Source organism: Pseudochaenichthys georgianus, chromosome 22 (assembly GCF_902827115.2).
Source record: "Pseudochaenichthys georgianus chromosome 22, fPseGeo1.2, whole genome shotgun sequence".
In the NCBI taxonomy this organism is placed as follows: domain Eukaryota; kingdom Metazoa; phylum Chordata; class Actinopteri; order Perciformes; family Channichthyidae; genus Pseudochaenichthys; species Pseudochaenichthys georgianus.
In genome coordinates this window covers 18466382-18482308 of record NC_047524.1, presented here as the reverse complement: position 1 = coordinate 18482308, position 15927 = coordinate 18466382, and the positions used below count along the sequence as shown (strand labels likewise).

General features: G+C 41.4%; 1 protein-coding gene across 3 annotated transcripts in view; it reads left to right on the top strand.

Moving 5' to 3' along the window:
* LOC117467764 (coiled-coil domain-containing protein 9B) overlaps positions 1-15089 on the top strand; it is a 17442-nt gene extending 2353 nt beyond the window's left edge. For 2 of the 3 annotated variants that reach the window (XM_034111605.2, XM_034111607.2), the window contains exons 2-14: positions 921-1028; positions 1121-1225; positions 1342-1500; positions 1939-2106; positions 6094-6156; positions 7789-7967; positions 9703-9746; positions 9876-9914; positions 10307-10403; positions 11683-11716; positions 11807-12398; positions 12486-12568; positions 12881-15089. In XM_034111605.2, coding sequence (XP_033967496.1) covers positions 921-1028; positions 1121-1225; positions 1342-1500; positions 1939-2106; positions 6094-6156; positions 7789-7967; positions 9703-9746; positions 9876-9914; positions 10307-10403; positions 11683-11716; positions 11807-12398; positions 12486-12568; positions 12881-12907 — 1698 coding nt within the window. In that variant the 3' untranslated portion in view covers positions 12908-15089. The remainder of the gene's footprint in view (positions 1-920; positions 1029-1120; positions 1226-1341; positions 1501-1938; positions 2107-6093; positions 6157-7788; positions 7968-9702; positions 9747-9875; positions 9915-10306; positions 10404-11682; positions 11717-11806; positions 12399-12485; positions 12569-12880) is intronic. The other variant, XM_034111606.2, reaches the window with a different exon arrangement.
* Positions 15090-15927: the final 838 nt, after the last annotated feature.

Below are 15927 nucleotides of genomic sequence, written 5' to 3'. Positions count from 1 at the left end.
TTTTACTTATTTCAGATATTTGAATAAACCAAACAAATAATTTAGAAAATAATTAGCATATGAATTGATAATGAAAATGAGTTGCAGAATTCTAGTTATCTTTGGCCTCTGGCTGTTTTGTTGCATCTCTGACGTGTCATTAATATGATCCTATAGTGATTCTTAAACCTCATGCTGCAGAAAGGAGCCCCTCATAAACCAATCTCATCGGACATGTGCCTCTTTAGTAGCCAGTTAAAGAAACCCTTAGGCACCCAAAGAATATACAGACCAATATAATTCATGTGCTGCAGGCAAAAGAAAATGATTTGGGACATGGTTAATGCCTCACCGTTATCATTCTGTAACAATATCCTTATCTTTAATATAGGTGCACATTTCTTAACTCAGCAACTCTCTCTCACATGTTGCAGATGGTACAGTAAGTTAATTAGGGTCCTTTATGAAGGGAAGTGTTAAAACACACCTGGTTGCTGCTCCATGAGAGAGATTATCAGTATGGGGCCTCTTGTTGTGTGAGTAGGCCTGCCCTGCTGACCACACTAGGATTTTTAGGATACTCCGCATGCATATGCATTCTCGCCCTGTAACTGAGCTCTGTAATGAATGCTCCATCTGTGGTTGTTGTGCGGGTGTGTTTGTGCTGTGTCTGTTATCACGGCACACTTAGTGGTGTATTGAAAACCCTCAAGCACTGTATTTATTGGCTTCTTTAATCAAATGTTATGGGCTATTTTCAATGAGTTAAAAAATAAAGTATTGGGTTAGTACCCCCTAGAACTGATATGATATCCAAAAGCTAAAAGTTACAAAAAGGTCTGTGATATGGCACTAGAGAAAAATTGAAATGTGTTAAAAAATGAAATGTGAAATAACTTTTTTATTGTGTCAATGATCTTTTATGATCTGATTTTTTCCAGGCCCCCAGTGACATGATGGCCAAGAGGGATCATGAGAGGGACCTGGAGCTGGACAGGAAGATCGAGGCTCTCCGCAGGAAGAATGAGGCGCTCATGAAGAGGCACAAGGTAAGGACAAGTGCCTGGAGGCAGAGTGGCTTCTGAAAGCAGCTCGTGCAGGCTTCCTTATTATTCTATTGCTTTCATTGACTTTCATTTAGGAAGTTGAAGAGGACAGGAAAAGGGCAGAAGAGGAAGGAATTATGCTGCAGAGCCGAAAGGGCAAAGCTGAGGATCTTACCATCACAATCAGCAAGACCGCCAATGTGAGTTTGCTATAATGATGTGATGTGACTGATGCTATTGGTGCACACAGTCTCATTTAGTCGTGAAAACAAGATGCCACAAACACTGAGAATATTTTTCTTTCTTTGGTTTGAAGCAGGATAGTCGGGTTGTGGTGAAGAAGCCATTCAGCGGTGGATCACCAGTAGGTAAAGGACAGGAGGAGGCCGGGCCCAACATGGGAGAAGAAGGCCCTCCGCAGGGTCCCAGCCGGGGCCACAGGAAGCAGCTAATGGTTACCATGGCTGGCAAAAAGGTAAATACACCTCAGTGCCAATGTTTGCCACTAGGAGTTAACAGCTCTTTTGAACCACAACAGTGCTCTGATCTAAATGCTAACTTCTGCATGCTAACATGCTCACAATAACAAAGCTAAATAGTCTTTATCATGTTTACTATATGAGGTTAGCCTGCTAACATTAGCTAGTTAGCACAAAATAAAACTGATGCTAGAATTGAGGGGGGGCAATAAGTGTGTGTGTGTGTGTGCGTCTGTGACACTGCATTTTATATAAGTAAAGACATGTTTACAATATGTTAGGAATGGGGGGGAATGTATTATTCAACTGTTATCCTGTTGAATAATGAAGATGCTTGATTCAATTGTAGGGTTTTGGTAGCTCTTTCACAATCCTTTGTCCACATGCCCATTGCTACAGTACTGATACCCTAATAAGAATGTATGTCTCTCCAGGGTAAGAGGGTGGTGAGTGAGAGGCCAGAGAAGAGGCCGGGCTCTGCGGACGTAAAGAGCCCTGCGGACGTAAAGAGCCCTGCAGATGACGGACAGACGAGGCGTGTGGAGTCGTCGGGGAGGGTGAAGCATCCACCTCACATGACCAAGAGGGACACGGCAGCACAGGTGGGAATCAGTCAGTTATCATACGCTCCAGCATTTTAAACCCTGCCATGCACCCTCCAGTGTGTCCCCACTCTCTCAACCCCCCTTGTTCATCTTCTCGTGCTGCACTGATGTGTTTTACATAGATGTCAGACATGTCGGCTGGCCACACCCCTGCAGTGATGGAGCACAATGGTGTGTAGACAGGAGGTGGACTGGAGCAGTGACAGACTGGTGTGGGATTAACGGGGAGTGGGCTAATAGAGCTTTATGTTAAGTAGATGCACTGTAGATCCTACATATCAGTTTCAAGGCCTACTACTTTTGTGCAGTCTAATCCTAATTACAGCTGCAAAATAACTGTTATTTGCATATTTCCTTTCCGTTATTTATCATTTTTATCTACAGGATATTTTCTAGATGAATCGATGAATCATGCGGTCTGTAAAATGTCAGAAAACCGGGAAAATGTGTCTTTATATGTCTTGTATTATCAGTACAAAACCCAAACATATTAAGTTTAGTTTGATTAAACAGAGAAAAGCAAAAAAAAGATCCTAATTTAAGAGGTTGAAAACAGCATTACTGCCATCTTTGGAGAAAAAGTAACTTTACTACTGATTATTTTGTAATGAAAACAGTTTGTTTTTCTATCTAATGACGAATTGAAATATTTTCTAATCGTTAAAACAATTGATTTTAATCAGGTATGATGGCTATTTATCTTCTTCGCCTATGAGCGGCTTTTATTTAGCCATTGGGCGTATGGATCAGGCTGTAAGTCCCTGCAGCTCTTGCAACACAGTTCCTTGTTGTTTGTAGGATGAGATCAGAGACGGCATGTTTAACATCAGTAGCTTCACTATATACTGTAGGTCTCAGACCACATGTTGTGCACAATGCAGATAGGCAGAGACACATGTCAGCTAATTTACAGATGGCCCTGAGCCCAATAGAGATTGCCCTGAAAAATGCGCGCGGACGAAATGGCACGAAGGGTTTGGGGGGCCTCCGTCCCCTATAGCAAATGTTGATTTTTGCAGGTCTGAGATGCTGTCTGGTGCATTCTCTAGACTGAATTATAAGATGAACCACCACAATATTATATTGTACAATTTCAATTTTATTCTTCATTTCACTTGTTTGTTTGTTCTTGTTTGTGTTTGCTCGCTTGCATGCCCTGCATAGCTATAAGAAACACTTAAGTTGTTGGTCAAGATACTTTCCTTCTGATGAAGGCAAATGTCTTCCCAGATGTAAAAAAGTAGAAAACATTACATTCAGTTATTAATTACAAAACAAACATTATTTACACTAGTATTGCCACTGTTAAAAATGTTTGTAATGTTATCTACTGTAAATTGGTCGAACGAATGCCTCCTCATCCGGAAGCTGACCGTGCAGACCCGAGCAGCAGTCGAGAGGAGCCGAGCGCATCCGCGAAGCACACGTCAGAGTTCCCGTTAGCCGGCAAATCTAAATCTCTTCGGTCAAAAATAATTTCCCTTTAGCGCAATACCGCTTCAGTTGCGCCACTTATGTGACAGACAAGAAGAGTATGTGACAGACAAGAATAGTCAATTCTAATGTCTAACACTTAATGTGGAGAAAGAGATGTCCTGTGTGGGTTGATTGTGCGTTGATCTGTTGGTAATGCCTCAGGGTTCCGGTGGGCATGTAAACAAATGCATAATGCTGCGCTATACTTTGTGGCCTCACCCAGTTGCATAGCGACACTTATTGTGTAGTTGTCTTTTAATAAGCAGGTAGTCATATCATTAGCTAGAACTAACTGGATCTGATCGATATGGACATAAACGCGAGTGAAGTCTAATCTGACGGGAGAGAGAGAGATCAGCTGCTGCTGACCAGATGGACACGCAGCTCTGCATAACCATATGCAGCGGTGAGCGGAACAAAACACACACTTCAGGTTAGAATATCACACGTAGCTATTTTAATTACCTCTCAAACTAACTAGTTATAGATATGTTTAGTTTTACTGTCGGGTCACTCTTTACTGGATCCGCGAGCTGCATGATACTGGCATAATAGATTGCCCGATCGGGCAATCAGCAGGTGAGGCTTCATTGCCCGAGCTAAATACTAGATGGCCCCGGGCCATCGGGCAGTCCTTAGGCTGCGGCCCCACGAGGACGAATTCGGTCGTTTGCGTTACTGTTTAGTGTCATATAGACCGTTCGGCCACACGAGCCCTGCATGTACACATGCAGTGTCCCTGGTAAGGCTGTGAAATACCTAACTGTCATTGACCTTAGGCCCCCCCCCCCCGGTATGCAGAAACCGAGGAACAGCTGCTCTGCCTCAGTCTGACACACACACACACACACACACACACACACACACACACACACACACACACACACACACACACACACACACACACACACACACACACACACACACACACACACACACACACACACACACACACACACACACACACACACACACACACACAAATCCATGCACTCAGACACACAAAGCTGCTCAATCAATGAGTTGCAGACATCACCAATGTAAACACAGTCTTGTCTCGGGAAGGGTCTCCGGACACAAAGCTAGTGGAGGCTGAATATGTGTGGAAATACATCTGCCTCTGATTGGCTGCCTCAGTCTGAGTTCATGTGCACTGTATGGGCCGAACACGGTGTTCTCCTTTCTTTGTTTCTGGCCCTCTTGTTCTGTCCCTTTTTTATTTATCATGTGGACTGAATCAGCACTTGAACAGTAGCCAGTGCACCAGTGATCTGTGAATCCCAGAAACCTGGTTTCCATGAGGGCACTGTTTACACAACCGGTATCATTTAACTCGGTTTATGAGAGCTGGAGTGGAAGCGCTGCCAAAGGGTGTTGATGGGGAGAGAACATGTCATGGATCTATCTGGCAAGTGTTAGAAACATATTTGTATGTAAGTTATCCATGATGAGCTGCACATTTATCTGGTTTGGCCTCGCCTCTGAAATATTTTTCCCATAAGTGTGTGTGTGTGTGTGTGTGTCTGGGGTACACCCTGGAAATAAATAATAACTGTGAGAGGGGTGTGGTGTATTTGGCAGTGTCCCAAGCAGATTGTATTGCCTGGAAGTACCCTGTGACTAGACTGTCAGTTCACACTCATAAGAAAGAGACCGCAGAATAGGAAATGTAGAATGAATGAGGAAAAACGAGCTGGGGGGTAAGAGAGAAGGGGAGAGACCCCTGGCAGCTTGCTAGCTGTTTCCAGCCTCCATTTCTCCTCTCTGGAACCTTAAGTGGTCTGCCTTCCTCTGGCACGATTGTTTCCCCATTCCCACCATCCTGAAAGGACCGATTTGATCTAATTAACATTCGACTGCCTTCGCACTCTGAAAAGGCTCATTATGCTGCCAACGAGACAGGCCTGGCGAGGTGCCAGGAAAGGATCAGAGAGGGAGAGGAAGAAGGAGCGAGAGTAGAAAGAAGTAACAAGGTGGACAGGACTCTTTTGTGTTTGTGCATAAGCCCGGCTGCATTTGAGTGGTGTGGGTAGCACAGTGTGTGCACCAGACCATGCTGTCCAGCATTTATTGTCATCCCCCTCCTCGGTTGTTCATACAAGTGTTGCTGTTAATGGCAACACGACTCATCCACTGTGTTCAATGGAGCAGTCAGTAATACACTTCAGTCACAATTCACACAACTCTCTACCTGCAATGAGATGAGTTTTATTTTCCAAACCACTGAAATGCATCCACCTTCACTCTGCTATGATGACCTCATTGCAGAAAGGACATTTAAAGTCATGATGTAGCACCATGAGTCCACATGGGGGCAGTGTAGCTCTCTTAATCTAGGTTAATGGATGAGTCTGTGCTCTGGCCTGATGTGCTTTTACTGTTTATTGCAGCCAGCAGTAATGTGACTCTTTACATCCATGTTCAATTGGCTGGCGACAAGTTGCCGTGTCACCTTTATTGTTGTTATGTTCAACTTCCTTTTTCTTTTGTGTCTCTCCTCTCTGACAGGATGAAGTTAAACAAGGGCAGAAGCACGCTGAGGAGTATCAAAGGCTTTCAGAGCAATGCCAGGTACCACAATGCCTCCGTCGACATAAAAGAGCAAAGCCTATTAACGAGCATATTGTCACGATCTCTAGCACATACCCTTCCTAGGATGTGAGATATTATTTGCTGGGTTTCCACACAAAAACACAAAGAAATGCAAATACGCACTTTACCCTCCTCATCACAGTTCCTCACAGGGAGACAGACACGAAATGTTGGCACGCACAACCTCTATTTCTAGAGCTCATCCCCATCTGGCTCCCATGTTAACGTCGCTGGAGTTTCTCAGCTGTCTCGTAGATCGTTTGTGCGCCAAACATGAGAACCAGGGAGGCAGGGAAGGTGGGCTTCAAAGGCCTGCCGAACACACAGCATGACAAGTGATGCTGTTCATGCCTCTCTGCAGCCCGAGATGAGTCAGTGAAAGAAAATACAAAGCTGAGTTTTTGTCAAGGTGTTGTGTAAGGGGTAAGGGTCAGACAGCGCTTTGCTTTTGTTTGCTGCTTTGTTTAACAAATGCACCAGAAACCTCTCCGGCCTAAACCAGAGCAGCTTTAAATGGAAGACATTCAGCAGTTGAGAATAAGAGCATTATTATTTACCATGTACCAATCTATCTAAAATCAGCTCCATTCACACTCACTGTGCAACGTCCAGCCTACCTGCTGCGGCCCCCCCCACCCCCCACGTAAGCAAGAAATTGATAAGTGCTAATTAGCAGGGCGGCTACTGTGTCAGCCGGAGATGGCCTGTTGGAACATGCGAGAAGCTTCCTCCCCTGTGGCCCCATGATGTCCCCCGGGAGGGGAGCAGAGGGATGAGTACAGATGCCGTGTTCGCCAATAACTGTACAACATGTTTACTTAGCTGTGATTGGTCCACACCTGAGAAGAGAACATCACGCGTCTTGGTTTCTTACCAGCCATTGTGCTGTTTCTCTTTGTGTTATGAAATGCAGAGTGTTTTCCATTTTACACACACGATTCTAATATTTCAAAAGACAGCAACATAATTTGCCTCCTGCTGTAATACAATCTAAACACTGATGAGCACTGATCGCCCGTCTTTTGCGTGATTTCCCTCGGAGCACAGCAGTGTTTTTATCCGCCCAAGGGCTTTGTTACAAGAGCACACAGCCTCTGTCCCCTTTGATGTGATAAAGAGCCTGCATCAGATCTCTCTTTAGTATTAGCAAGCAATCCTTTCTGCTCTCATCGCAGTAATCAAAACAGGTTAAGAGGGGAATGGAAGAAGGGAACCTAATTACATTTACAGTACATTGCACTTTTCCTGGAATATTGTCTGAAAGAATGGGATTGTGTTGCTTTGCAGTCGCCACAGTACACAAACAAGAAGCTTTTTCTATCAAATGGTAGCTAAGTGGAATGTACCGACACTAAAAGGCCATCATCAGCATTACAGTGACTCAGCTATGGGCGTTAACAGTAATGTGGAATGCATGAAAACAATACAAATACTATATTGGTTCTAAACCCTACTGATCTGTTTGAAGATGTTCTTGTTTATGACCAGCCGGGCTTCATTTCTCTGATTAGTGAGTAGATTGTTCTGTTGAGTAATATGATATGAATCCACATTCAGTGTGCTACTTGTGTTATGCATTTAACACAACTAAACTGCTTTGTGTCTGCTAAGGAGTCTGAGAGCCTGCAGGCCAGCACAGACCTTAACATCCCCACGTCGAAGGAGGAGCAGGAGGGGTATGCGCGATGGAAGAGAGAGCGCGAGCAGATCGACAAGGAGCGAGTGGCACGCCACAAAAACTCCAAGGGCCAGTGGAGACGGGCGTGGGACCTGGACAAGACTGACTACATGTAAGACTCAGTCTCGGCTTTCTCCAAGCTCTTCATCTGATAATGTCTCAGATTTCCTACAGTTTCGCTGCCGTGTGATATTCCATTGGCTCCTTATATGTTTATGATGGGTAATTCAGTTCCAATAATATTTTTTTTAAACATTTGAATCGTCTGGAGCTTCAAATTCACACTCATCTTTCAAATAGTCTTTGAGCAGTTGGTAGTTGAGACATTGTTAGTTGTTATTTGTTTTGTTAGGAATTGGGAATCAATCCCTTAGATAAACACTTTTTTATAAAAAAAAGATGATTCTTTATGGTTTCCTTTAACTGTGCTGATAACCCCCATCGTGTATTAAAAAAAGGGGCTAGTTAACTTTTTGGGAAATTCGCATATTCATTTTTAGCTGGAACATAATGCAAAGATTGATGCCTCTCTTATGTTTATATTCAAACAGCTAGCTTAGTATGGCAGGATGAGTACTGTAAACTGCTTGCATTGCACTATTCAAAGGTCAAATATTTCTACTCAAGCTCCCAATTTTATATTTTATATTCAGTTTTTTCAATCTGTACAGTAATGCAGAAATGTAAAAATGACAATTAGTGGTTTTACAAAAATGAATTCTGGGAGTATATATTTTTTGATTGCGCCGTTTTATTTAAAACATTTAAACTTGTAGACTAGGTTTTTTTTCTTGTGACGTTCAGACAAAGCCATGCTAGTTAATTCCCCTACTTCTCGCATGATGCTAAGCTAAACTACGCTAACAATGTTACTGTGTTAACAGACAAACTTGAGTGTGGTTAGGAATCAATCTTTTATAGTTCTCTTCTCAAGTCTCTGCAGGAAAATAAATAGGCACATTTCCCCAAAATAGGCTTACTATTACTTTATTAATTAGTGAATTAAAAAAATACACTGTAATTGGGTACAAATTATCTTATTTTGGAGTGCAATCAAATTGTGTTTCAATCTTGTTTTTCTTCTGAAGCTGCTGAAAAGCTTCATTCACTTTCAGTGCAGATGTAAATAACAAACAATCTGAGCTTGAAGAAGTTCCTGTTTTTTTCTATATTAGTCAGTGGAGGAATCCATTGGACGAGGTTCTTGGAAACTACATTTCCTCCCAAATGACCACAAGACTACATCTCATGAAGTCACAGGATGTTGCTAAATTATTGTGTCACTAAATAATCAGGCAAATTGACTCATGATATATTCTATTTGGTGATAGTATGTTAGCCTAACTATTTGTGCATTCTCATTTTGTGAACAGTTTTTGAAAACGCACATTAGCAACCTAAACTGACTGGAGGAAAGAAATGCAGCACATTCCTGTCAAGTGTTTGTTAGATTTCAAACAAAACAAGCTGTGGTACAAAGAGTTACAGAGAGAATAATATGCCGTTTAAGGAAGCTTCAAAATGTAAAGAGACAAGGGAGGAACGGCTATTTTTAGTTCAGGATAAGGGATGGAATACCTTGCCTTATTTGGCGAGGCCGTAACAAGGCACTGGAGTAAGAATAGAAGAGGAAATGTGTTTTTTATTCAACAACATAAATGGCTTCACTGCTTGTAAAATACAAGGGTGTGACTCATGGAGTAAAAACCTCTCACTGATCTTGCAACACCTACAATTCTCATAATGTACAATAATGACACTTCAATGTCAGAAGAGGCTGCTGGTGGGATGGATTGGCTGTTATGTCACCTGGATTCCATTGGTTTAACTGAAACCTCCTCTTTTAGGTTTTCAGACAAATCCATCCCTGACTGGGGGCCTTCCAGCAGAGGTGAGACATTCACACAGGCAATACTGAAAACGTGTTATAAGACCTTTCCCCACACACTATGAAGATAACATCATGTGTTTCGTTATATTGGTCCTGTTTTCTTATATTTAATCAATTTTCCTTTTCCAGGTGGACGAAATGCTAGAGGGAGAGGACAGTCCAGGGCAGGTGCAGTTTCCCACACTTAAACATGTTTAGAGCCTTGAAATCATCATTAGATGTACACAACTTTAATATTTTGTGTTATTTTCTGAAGTCTCAGTGAACCAGTATTCTGAGAGTATCTTGCAGCTATATTTTGGTATTTTTTTATTTTGAAACCAGATACTGGTGTGGGATATAATTCACAAGGAGTTCATTAAACTGGTCCAATATTAGCTTGTATGAAATAGGCAGATAATATAGAGGCAGTGCTCAACAATCATATTAAAAGATGTATGTAACACCAGACGAAGCGTAAACAATTTCATAGACTCTTGTCTCAGCAGAAAGGAGAAATGGCTTTTTATGTAAAATGCCATTTTATTGTGAGCTTCATTCACTGTGTTTTTCTGTCCTAGGTCACGAGAAGCGGGGGAAAGACAAGGGAGCTAAAAACGTGCAAGTGATAAGCAGCAAAGCAAAAGGCATAGAGCGTCTGACAGGAAGAGCGAGGAGGTCAGTACAAACAGCACACACAACACACTGATGTTAAAGTTGATCCAACCAATTGGATGTATCTCACCACATCCTCATGAAAACATGCAATAACTAATGAAATACATGAAGCGAATGGGGGAAGGCACGTTGTTGTTTTCCTGCCCTGTGCCCTATTGTACAAATTCTTCTTGATGTCATGAGGCTTCATTTAGAAGTTGTGGCAGCTGATTAAATAACCCAGAATGCCTCATTGGTATATCACTGCATTCATGTATTTCTCCTCCAGCTTTCCTCTGCTGTGAAAGCAGCTACTTTGATGGGTTGAGTGAGGAGGCTTTCAGGGTGTGTTGTTGCACAAGCATCGCCCATCATCTTAAAAGGCCAAAAGGTCACAAACCAGGAAGTGAGACATTTATTACGGCTTTCGGCACTGCACAGCCCAGGGCTAACAGTTGACTCAAGGAAAATTGAGTTCCCTTTCACACACACATTGTAAACCCAGGTTTTACTTGTTTAAGCTGTACTTGTACTAACCGTTGGATACATGTCTGTTAGGGCTGCTCAATTAATCATATTTAAATCGCCATTACGATTATGGCTTGCAACGATTACGAAAACAACATAATCGAAATAAAACGATTATTTGTTTATTATTTTTTTTTGTGGTTTTTCAGTTGAATTATACTTAAAGTTCAGGGTAATCAACTGTTAAAAACATACTGTTCACATTTTTTTTTCTCCAATAAATGGATGTTTTCAAAGTCAAAGAATAATCGCATTTAATAGTCGCAATTACAATTATTGACCCAAATAATCGAGATTATGATTTTTTCCATATTCAAGTAGCCCTAATTTCCGTGGTTGAAAATAAAATATGTTTTAGTCCTGTTTTACAAGGCAAATCCTTCTTCTGAGCAGGGCCAACAAACCATAGGAGAAAGTCGGTTGTTATTCCACTTTGGATTGTACCAGTGTGAAAGCTGGGAAATAATTCAAAGCCATGTTATAACCTTTCTATGTAAACGTGTAATGGGACCGATTATTTCCTTTATTCGTGTCTCAGTGAAAATAAATAGGAAAGGATCATGAGCATTCAGGTGTGTCATAACATATTCTTGTTATCAGGCTGTGCTGCTGTCACAGCTGGCAGTAGATTGTAGTTTAGTCAGGCAGCCCATAGGCCACTGAGGCTTCAACAGCTGAGACTAAAGCTAGCTTTAGCTAAACTACTGGCAGCTATCTATCTCCACTGTTCTGGTCCTTTACTCTCTCTTTATCAAATTCCTTTCTCATTTAGATGGCAGGCAAATGAAGACGGAGAGGACCTACAGGTGAGACATGGGCAAGTGTAAACATGACTTGGTTCATAACTGTTAATAAAGGTGTAAAAATGGATTTGCTGCTCAAATCTCATCCTCCAGTCTGCTGACACAACGTTAGAGGAATTCTTGGAGGAACTTGACGCCCTCACGGACGCTGATGTAGAGGATCACAAAGATGTGGACTTGAAAATGAAACCGTCACAGAGCCCAGATTCACTGAGAACATCTGAGGAAGTGAGTGGATCCACCACTGCAGTCACAGAGGACACCCCCCCAGATGACATGGCAGATACGTCTTCCCCTCAGGGTTCGGAAAAGAAAGTACGCTTCTCAAAGGAACTCATCAAGGGGTCTCACTCAAATCAAACCACAGGCTCTCAGGACTCTTCCTGCTCAGAATCAAGAGGTGCAAGCTCCTTGAAAGATTCCTCACCTAAAAAACAACAACATCAAGTGCAGGGGCCACAGAGGCCTCTTGAAAGTGCAAAGCAGGACGTGGATCAGGAAGGTGTCTCGTCAGCTCCTCCTATTGCCCAGCAGCAGGCTTCTGAAATCAAATGTGGTGAAAAAGACAGTGGCCCCAGTACAGCTCCCAGCTCCATCTCCGCCGAAAAAGATAGTGCCTCTCGACAGGAGACCTCTGTCCAATCTATAGAGCTTGCCAAGTGCAACATCAGCAACACAAACACAGGTACGCAGAAACATCCTTGGCTATGAATTTTCTAACAGTGCACCTGGGTGATATATAACTAAGATAATGTTGATTTTTCTTTAAAAGAAGAACTAATAGACTCCGGCCTGTCTGTCCTGAGTCTGGAGTCGGGAGAAACACACCCAACACACTCCACCAGCAGCGACAAGGTCAGTGTGCGTGACGGGAAGAGGGAAGAGAGAATCAATAAATGTGTAAATGGACTTAGGGAGGAAAGTGCAAATGTACCATGCTTTTAATGGATGAGAAGAGAGAGGCAATTTTGGTTTTAGTACTTCTCTAATGTGAAAAAGTCTCATGAGAGAATGTGTCTTCATCCCATCCACCACTGAAACAGTTTGACAATATATAAAACCATGCCATATTCATTCATTTAGAAAGGAAATACGGAACTTGATTATTGCACAAAGAAATCCAGTTGAACTAATACCTTTGTGTATGCTGTTCTCTTTTTGTTGCAGGCAAGAGAGCATGGGAAGATTGTTTGACATTTTCGGGATGTAAATACTGAAACCAAGTCACAGCAACACAGACTTTGCCACTTTGCATTTGCATTTTGCTTCAGGTAGCTCATTTGAGATGCCCTGATTATGGCTTACACAGAGCACCATGGTTGAATTCTGCTATGGTTTTCAAATCGTCTCAAATTTGGATGAAGGAATTTTCAACATTTTCCTGCTCAAATTTTTTTACATCCAAGCGCTATGAGTATTAAAAGCATGTGTACTGACACAATATTCAGCATGTCAGTACGCTGCCTGAGTGCAATATCATTGAATGTTTACATTTGTATGAAAATGTCAAGGTACATATCAGGAGGTAAGCTAATCAGTAACACTTAGATATAGCTCTTGAATAAAAACTTCAGCCACAGTCTAATTATCTAGTGCCTGATTCTGCCTTAGAGGTTTTTTTCAATAAGTAAATTAAAGTCTGTGTTATATAATGATACAGTAGTGACTGACATACAGTAGAGCCTGTATTTCTACCCACAGATAGTGTTTATTTACTACTTCCTGCATCAGTCTATGGCCTTTCACCAATCAAAAATCAAATCCTTGTTAAATGGCACATTTGAGACTTTTTGGCCACTGCCATAGGCTTAGGTTTCTCAAATATAACTCCATGTTGTTGTTCTTAAGAGTTTTAAGGGGTACTTAATCAAGGACACATCAAGCTCTGTTTACGCTTCTTGGTGAGCGTTACTCATCTTGTAAAATGTAAACGTTTTCTGTGGCTCTAGAGGAAGTTTATCAAATTGGATAAAACAAGCAGAATTGAAGTCTCAAACGTGCCCTTTAACACATAGTGTTACAGCTGAATCCCAATCATCTGGTCTTCCTCAGACTCTTATGTTTCTTCTTAACATGGAATTGTAATTGTCTGTAAAATTACTTATTTAAACAACGGACTGCAGGATAATGAAAGTGAACCTTTTGTGAATCAAAAACTAATTTGGGAACTAGAACATTATGTTATTTGAATAGCTTGCTCCTGCTGTTTTAAAACAAGCAGTGTTAAGCGACCCAGTGCATAACAGCCTCCAGCCTTTTTCTCTGTAGAGGCTTTTGGCCCCTGTGGGACCCACAGACTTTCAGCCTTTAGTCCACAGTCAAAACACTGGGATTCAGCTGCAATTCCATTTTAGCATTGTTTTGTATTGTGAGCTCTTGTATAATCATGAAAGACAACTTATATTTTTGAAAAGCTGATGAAGCTTCAAGAATTTAGCCATTTGTTGTGCCTTGCATATTGGCTTCTTCAAATATTGAAGGTGTACCTTAATTGTGTGTACCATAACATGCAGTAGTGTTAAACACTGTACTAAACATCAGCATTGATTTTATTTATTTGCCTTTCCATTTGGACAAAAGAATGTTAACTAGAATGATTTTACACAGCTAAATATGTTGTGAAACAATGTCTACTCTATGTACATTTCAGTAGCTGTTTTTTTCCCTCTGTGACATGTATGGATTTGTTTTATTTATTGCCATTCTTAGATTTATTTTTGGTTTCAAGTGACAACTATAGTAAGAGGCCTCACAAGAACTCTGTCCTCAAATAATTTGTTGGTTTCCGCCAGGCAATAACACAAAAACAGTTATGTAACCGTAAGTAGTGAACATAGTGGCCTACTCCGTGGGGCCCTGTCAGCTTCAGCTGTCGTTACATACAATATAAATCATCAGAAATCTAGCACACTGGAAAAACTAAGAAACAATTCAGAAATTCTAGACATCAAGAAAGAATGTGTGCTGTTTTTGAGTTGTGGCCTTATTCTATATTATATATGGAATTTGAATGGAGGGTAAAGGAAACATTTGTTTGCAAAACAGATAATACAGATTACCTCTGAAATATGTAAACTTCCCTGTGGGATTCAATTGAGTGAAATGAAATGTAGAACCTACAGCCATAGAGCAGCTGTGCATTTGTGCTTGATTAACATTTAGTTATTATACATCTGCACTGTCACCTCCACTGCTGTCCTCCATGTTTTCCCATACTCTCATAAGGAAGGAAAATGTGTGAGTGCCTGTGTATAAGTGTGTATGTGATTCCTACTTATTTAAATCTGTGTGCAACATAGCTTAATTTACCCTAAATCCATTTGGAAGGAGGCATACAGATCATGAATAAAGCTTTTCTGTTTTTCAAACACTCAAATCATGACTGGCATTGTTTTTTTGCATGTTCAACCCTTGTTTACCTTCCGCCCCATTTCACTGTTTCCCCTGCAATAAACAACACAAATATGTATGCAAACCTTTCTAATTGTAAAGTCCTAAAAATAAATAAAATATAAGGCTGTGCTGATGTTCAGAGAGAAAGGAGGGCAGAAGTGTTGTAAATGTAGAGCACATTTTGGCATCAACAGCCTTCATGCTGGATTTGATTAATTTCTGATGAGTTCTCCGCAGGGCTGTCGGGTTGGAAACGGCTCCCTCTCAGCCCTACAGGTGGGACCTCCCATAGGTGCAACTGTTTTAATTATCCTCTCCCAAGGCTATCTCCATAGTAGCCTTCTGCTGCCACTCAGGCTTTAGGGCATATGTGACCTCCTGTACAGTTACAAAAGCTGCCTCATACTCCTTGAAAATGAACCCTTGTTTTCTTTAGATATTATATTTAATACAAGCCTAAAGGTTTTTTGATCTCCCAAATGATGTAAAAGAAACCATGGTTTTAATCGATAACACTTCTGGAACACTTTGGTGCTAGGCTACCCAAGGTTTAAAGGGTCTGACGCAATGGTACAGTGTTACAGTGGGGGTGTTGATATTATGGAAATTAGTCCCGTAGGCTGTTAGAGGATTGAAGTGCAGTGTAGGATTATTTCATCTGCACTCTACCTAAACTTGCTTTGCCTTCCTAAATTGGAAAAAAATAGCTAGATTTGTGGACTAAAACAGCTTTAAACAAGATGGTGCTGAGACCTGTCATTGTAGATTTCATAGGATCCTTTATTGTGTGCAATCACAGGTCTTTTTTGATGCTAGGTGTC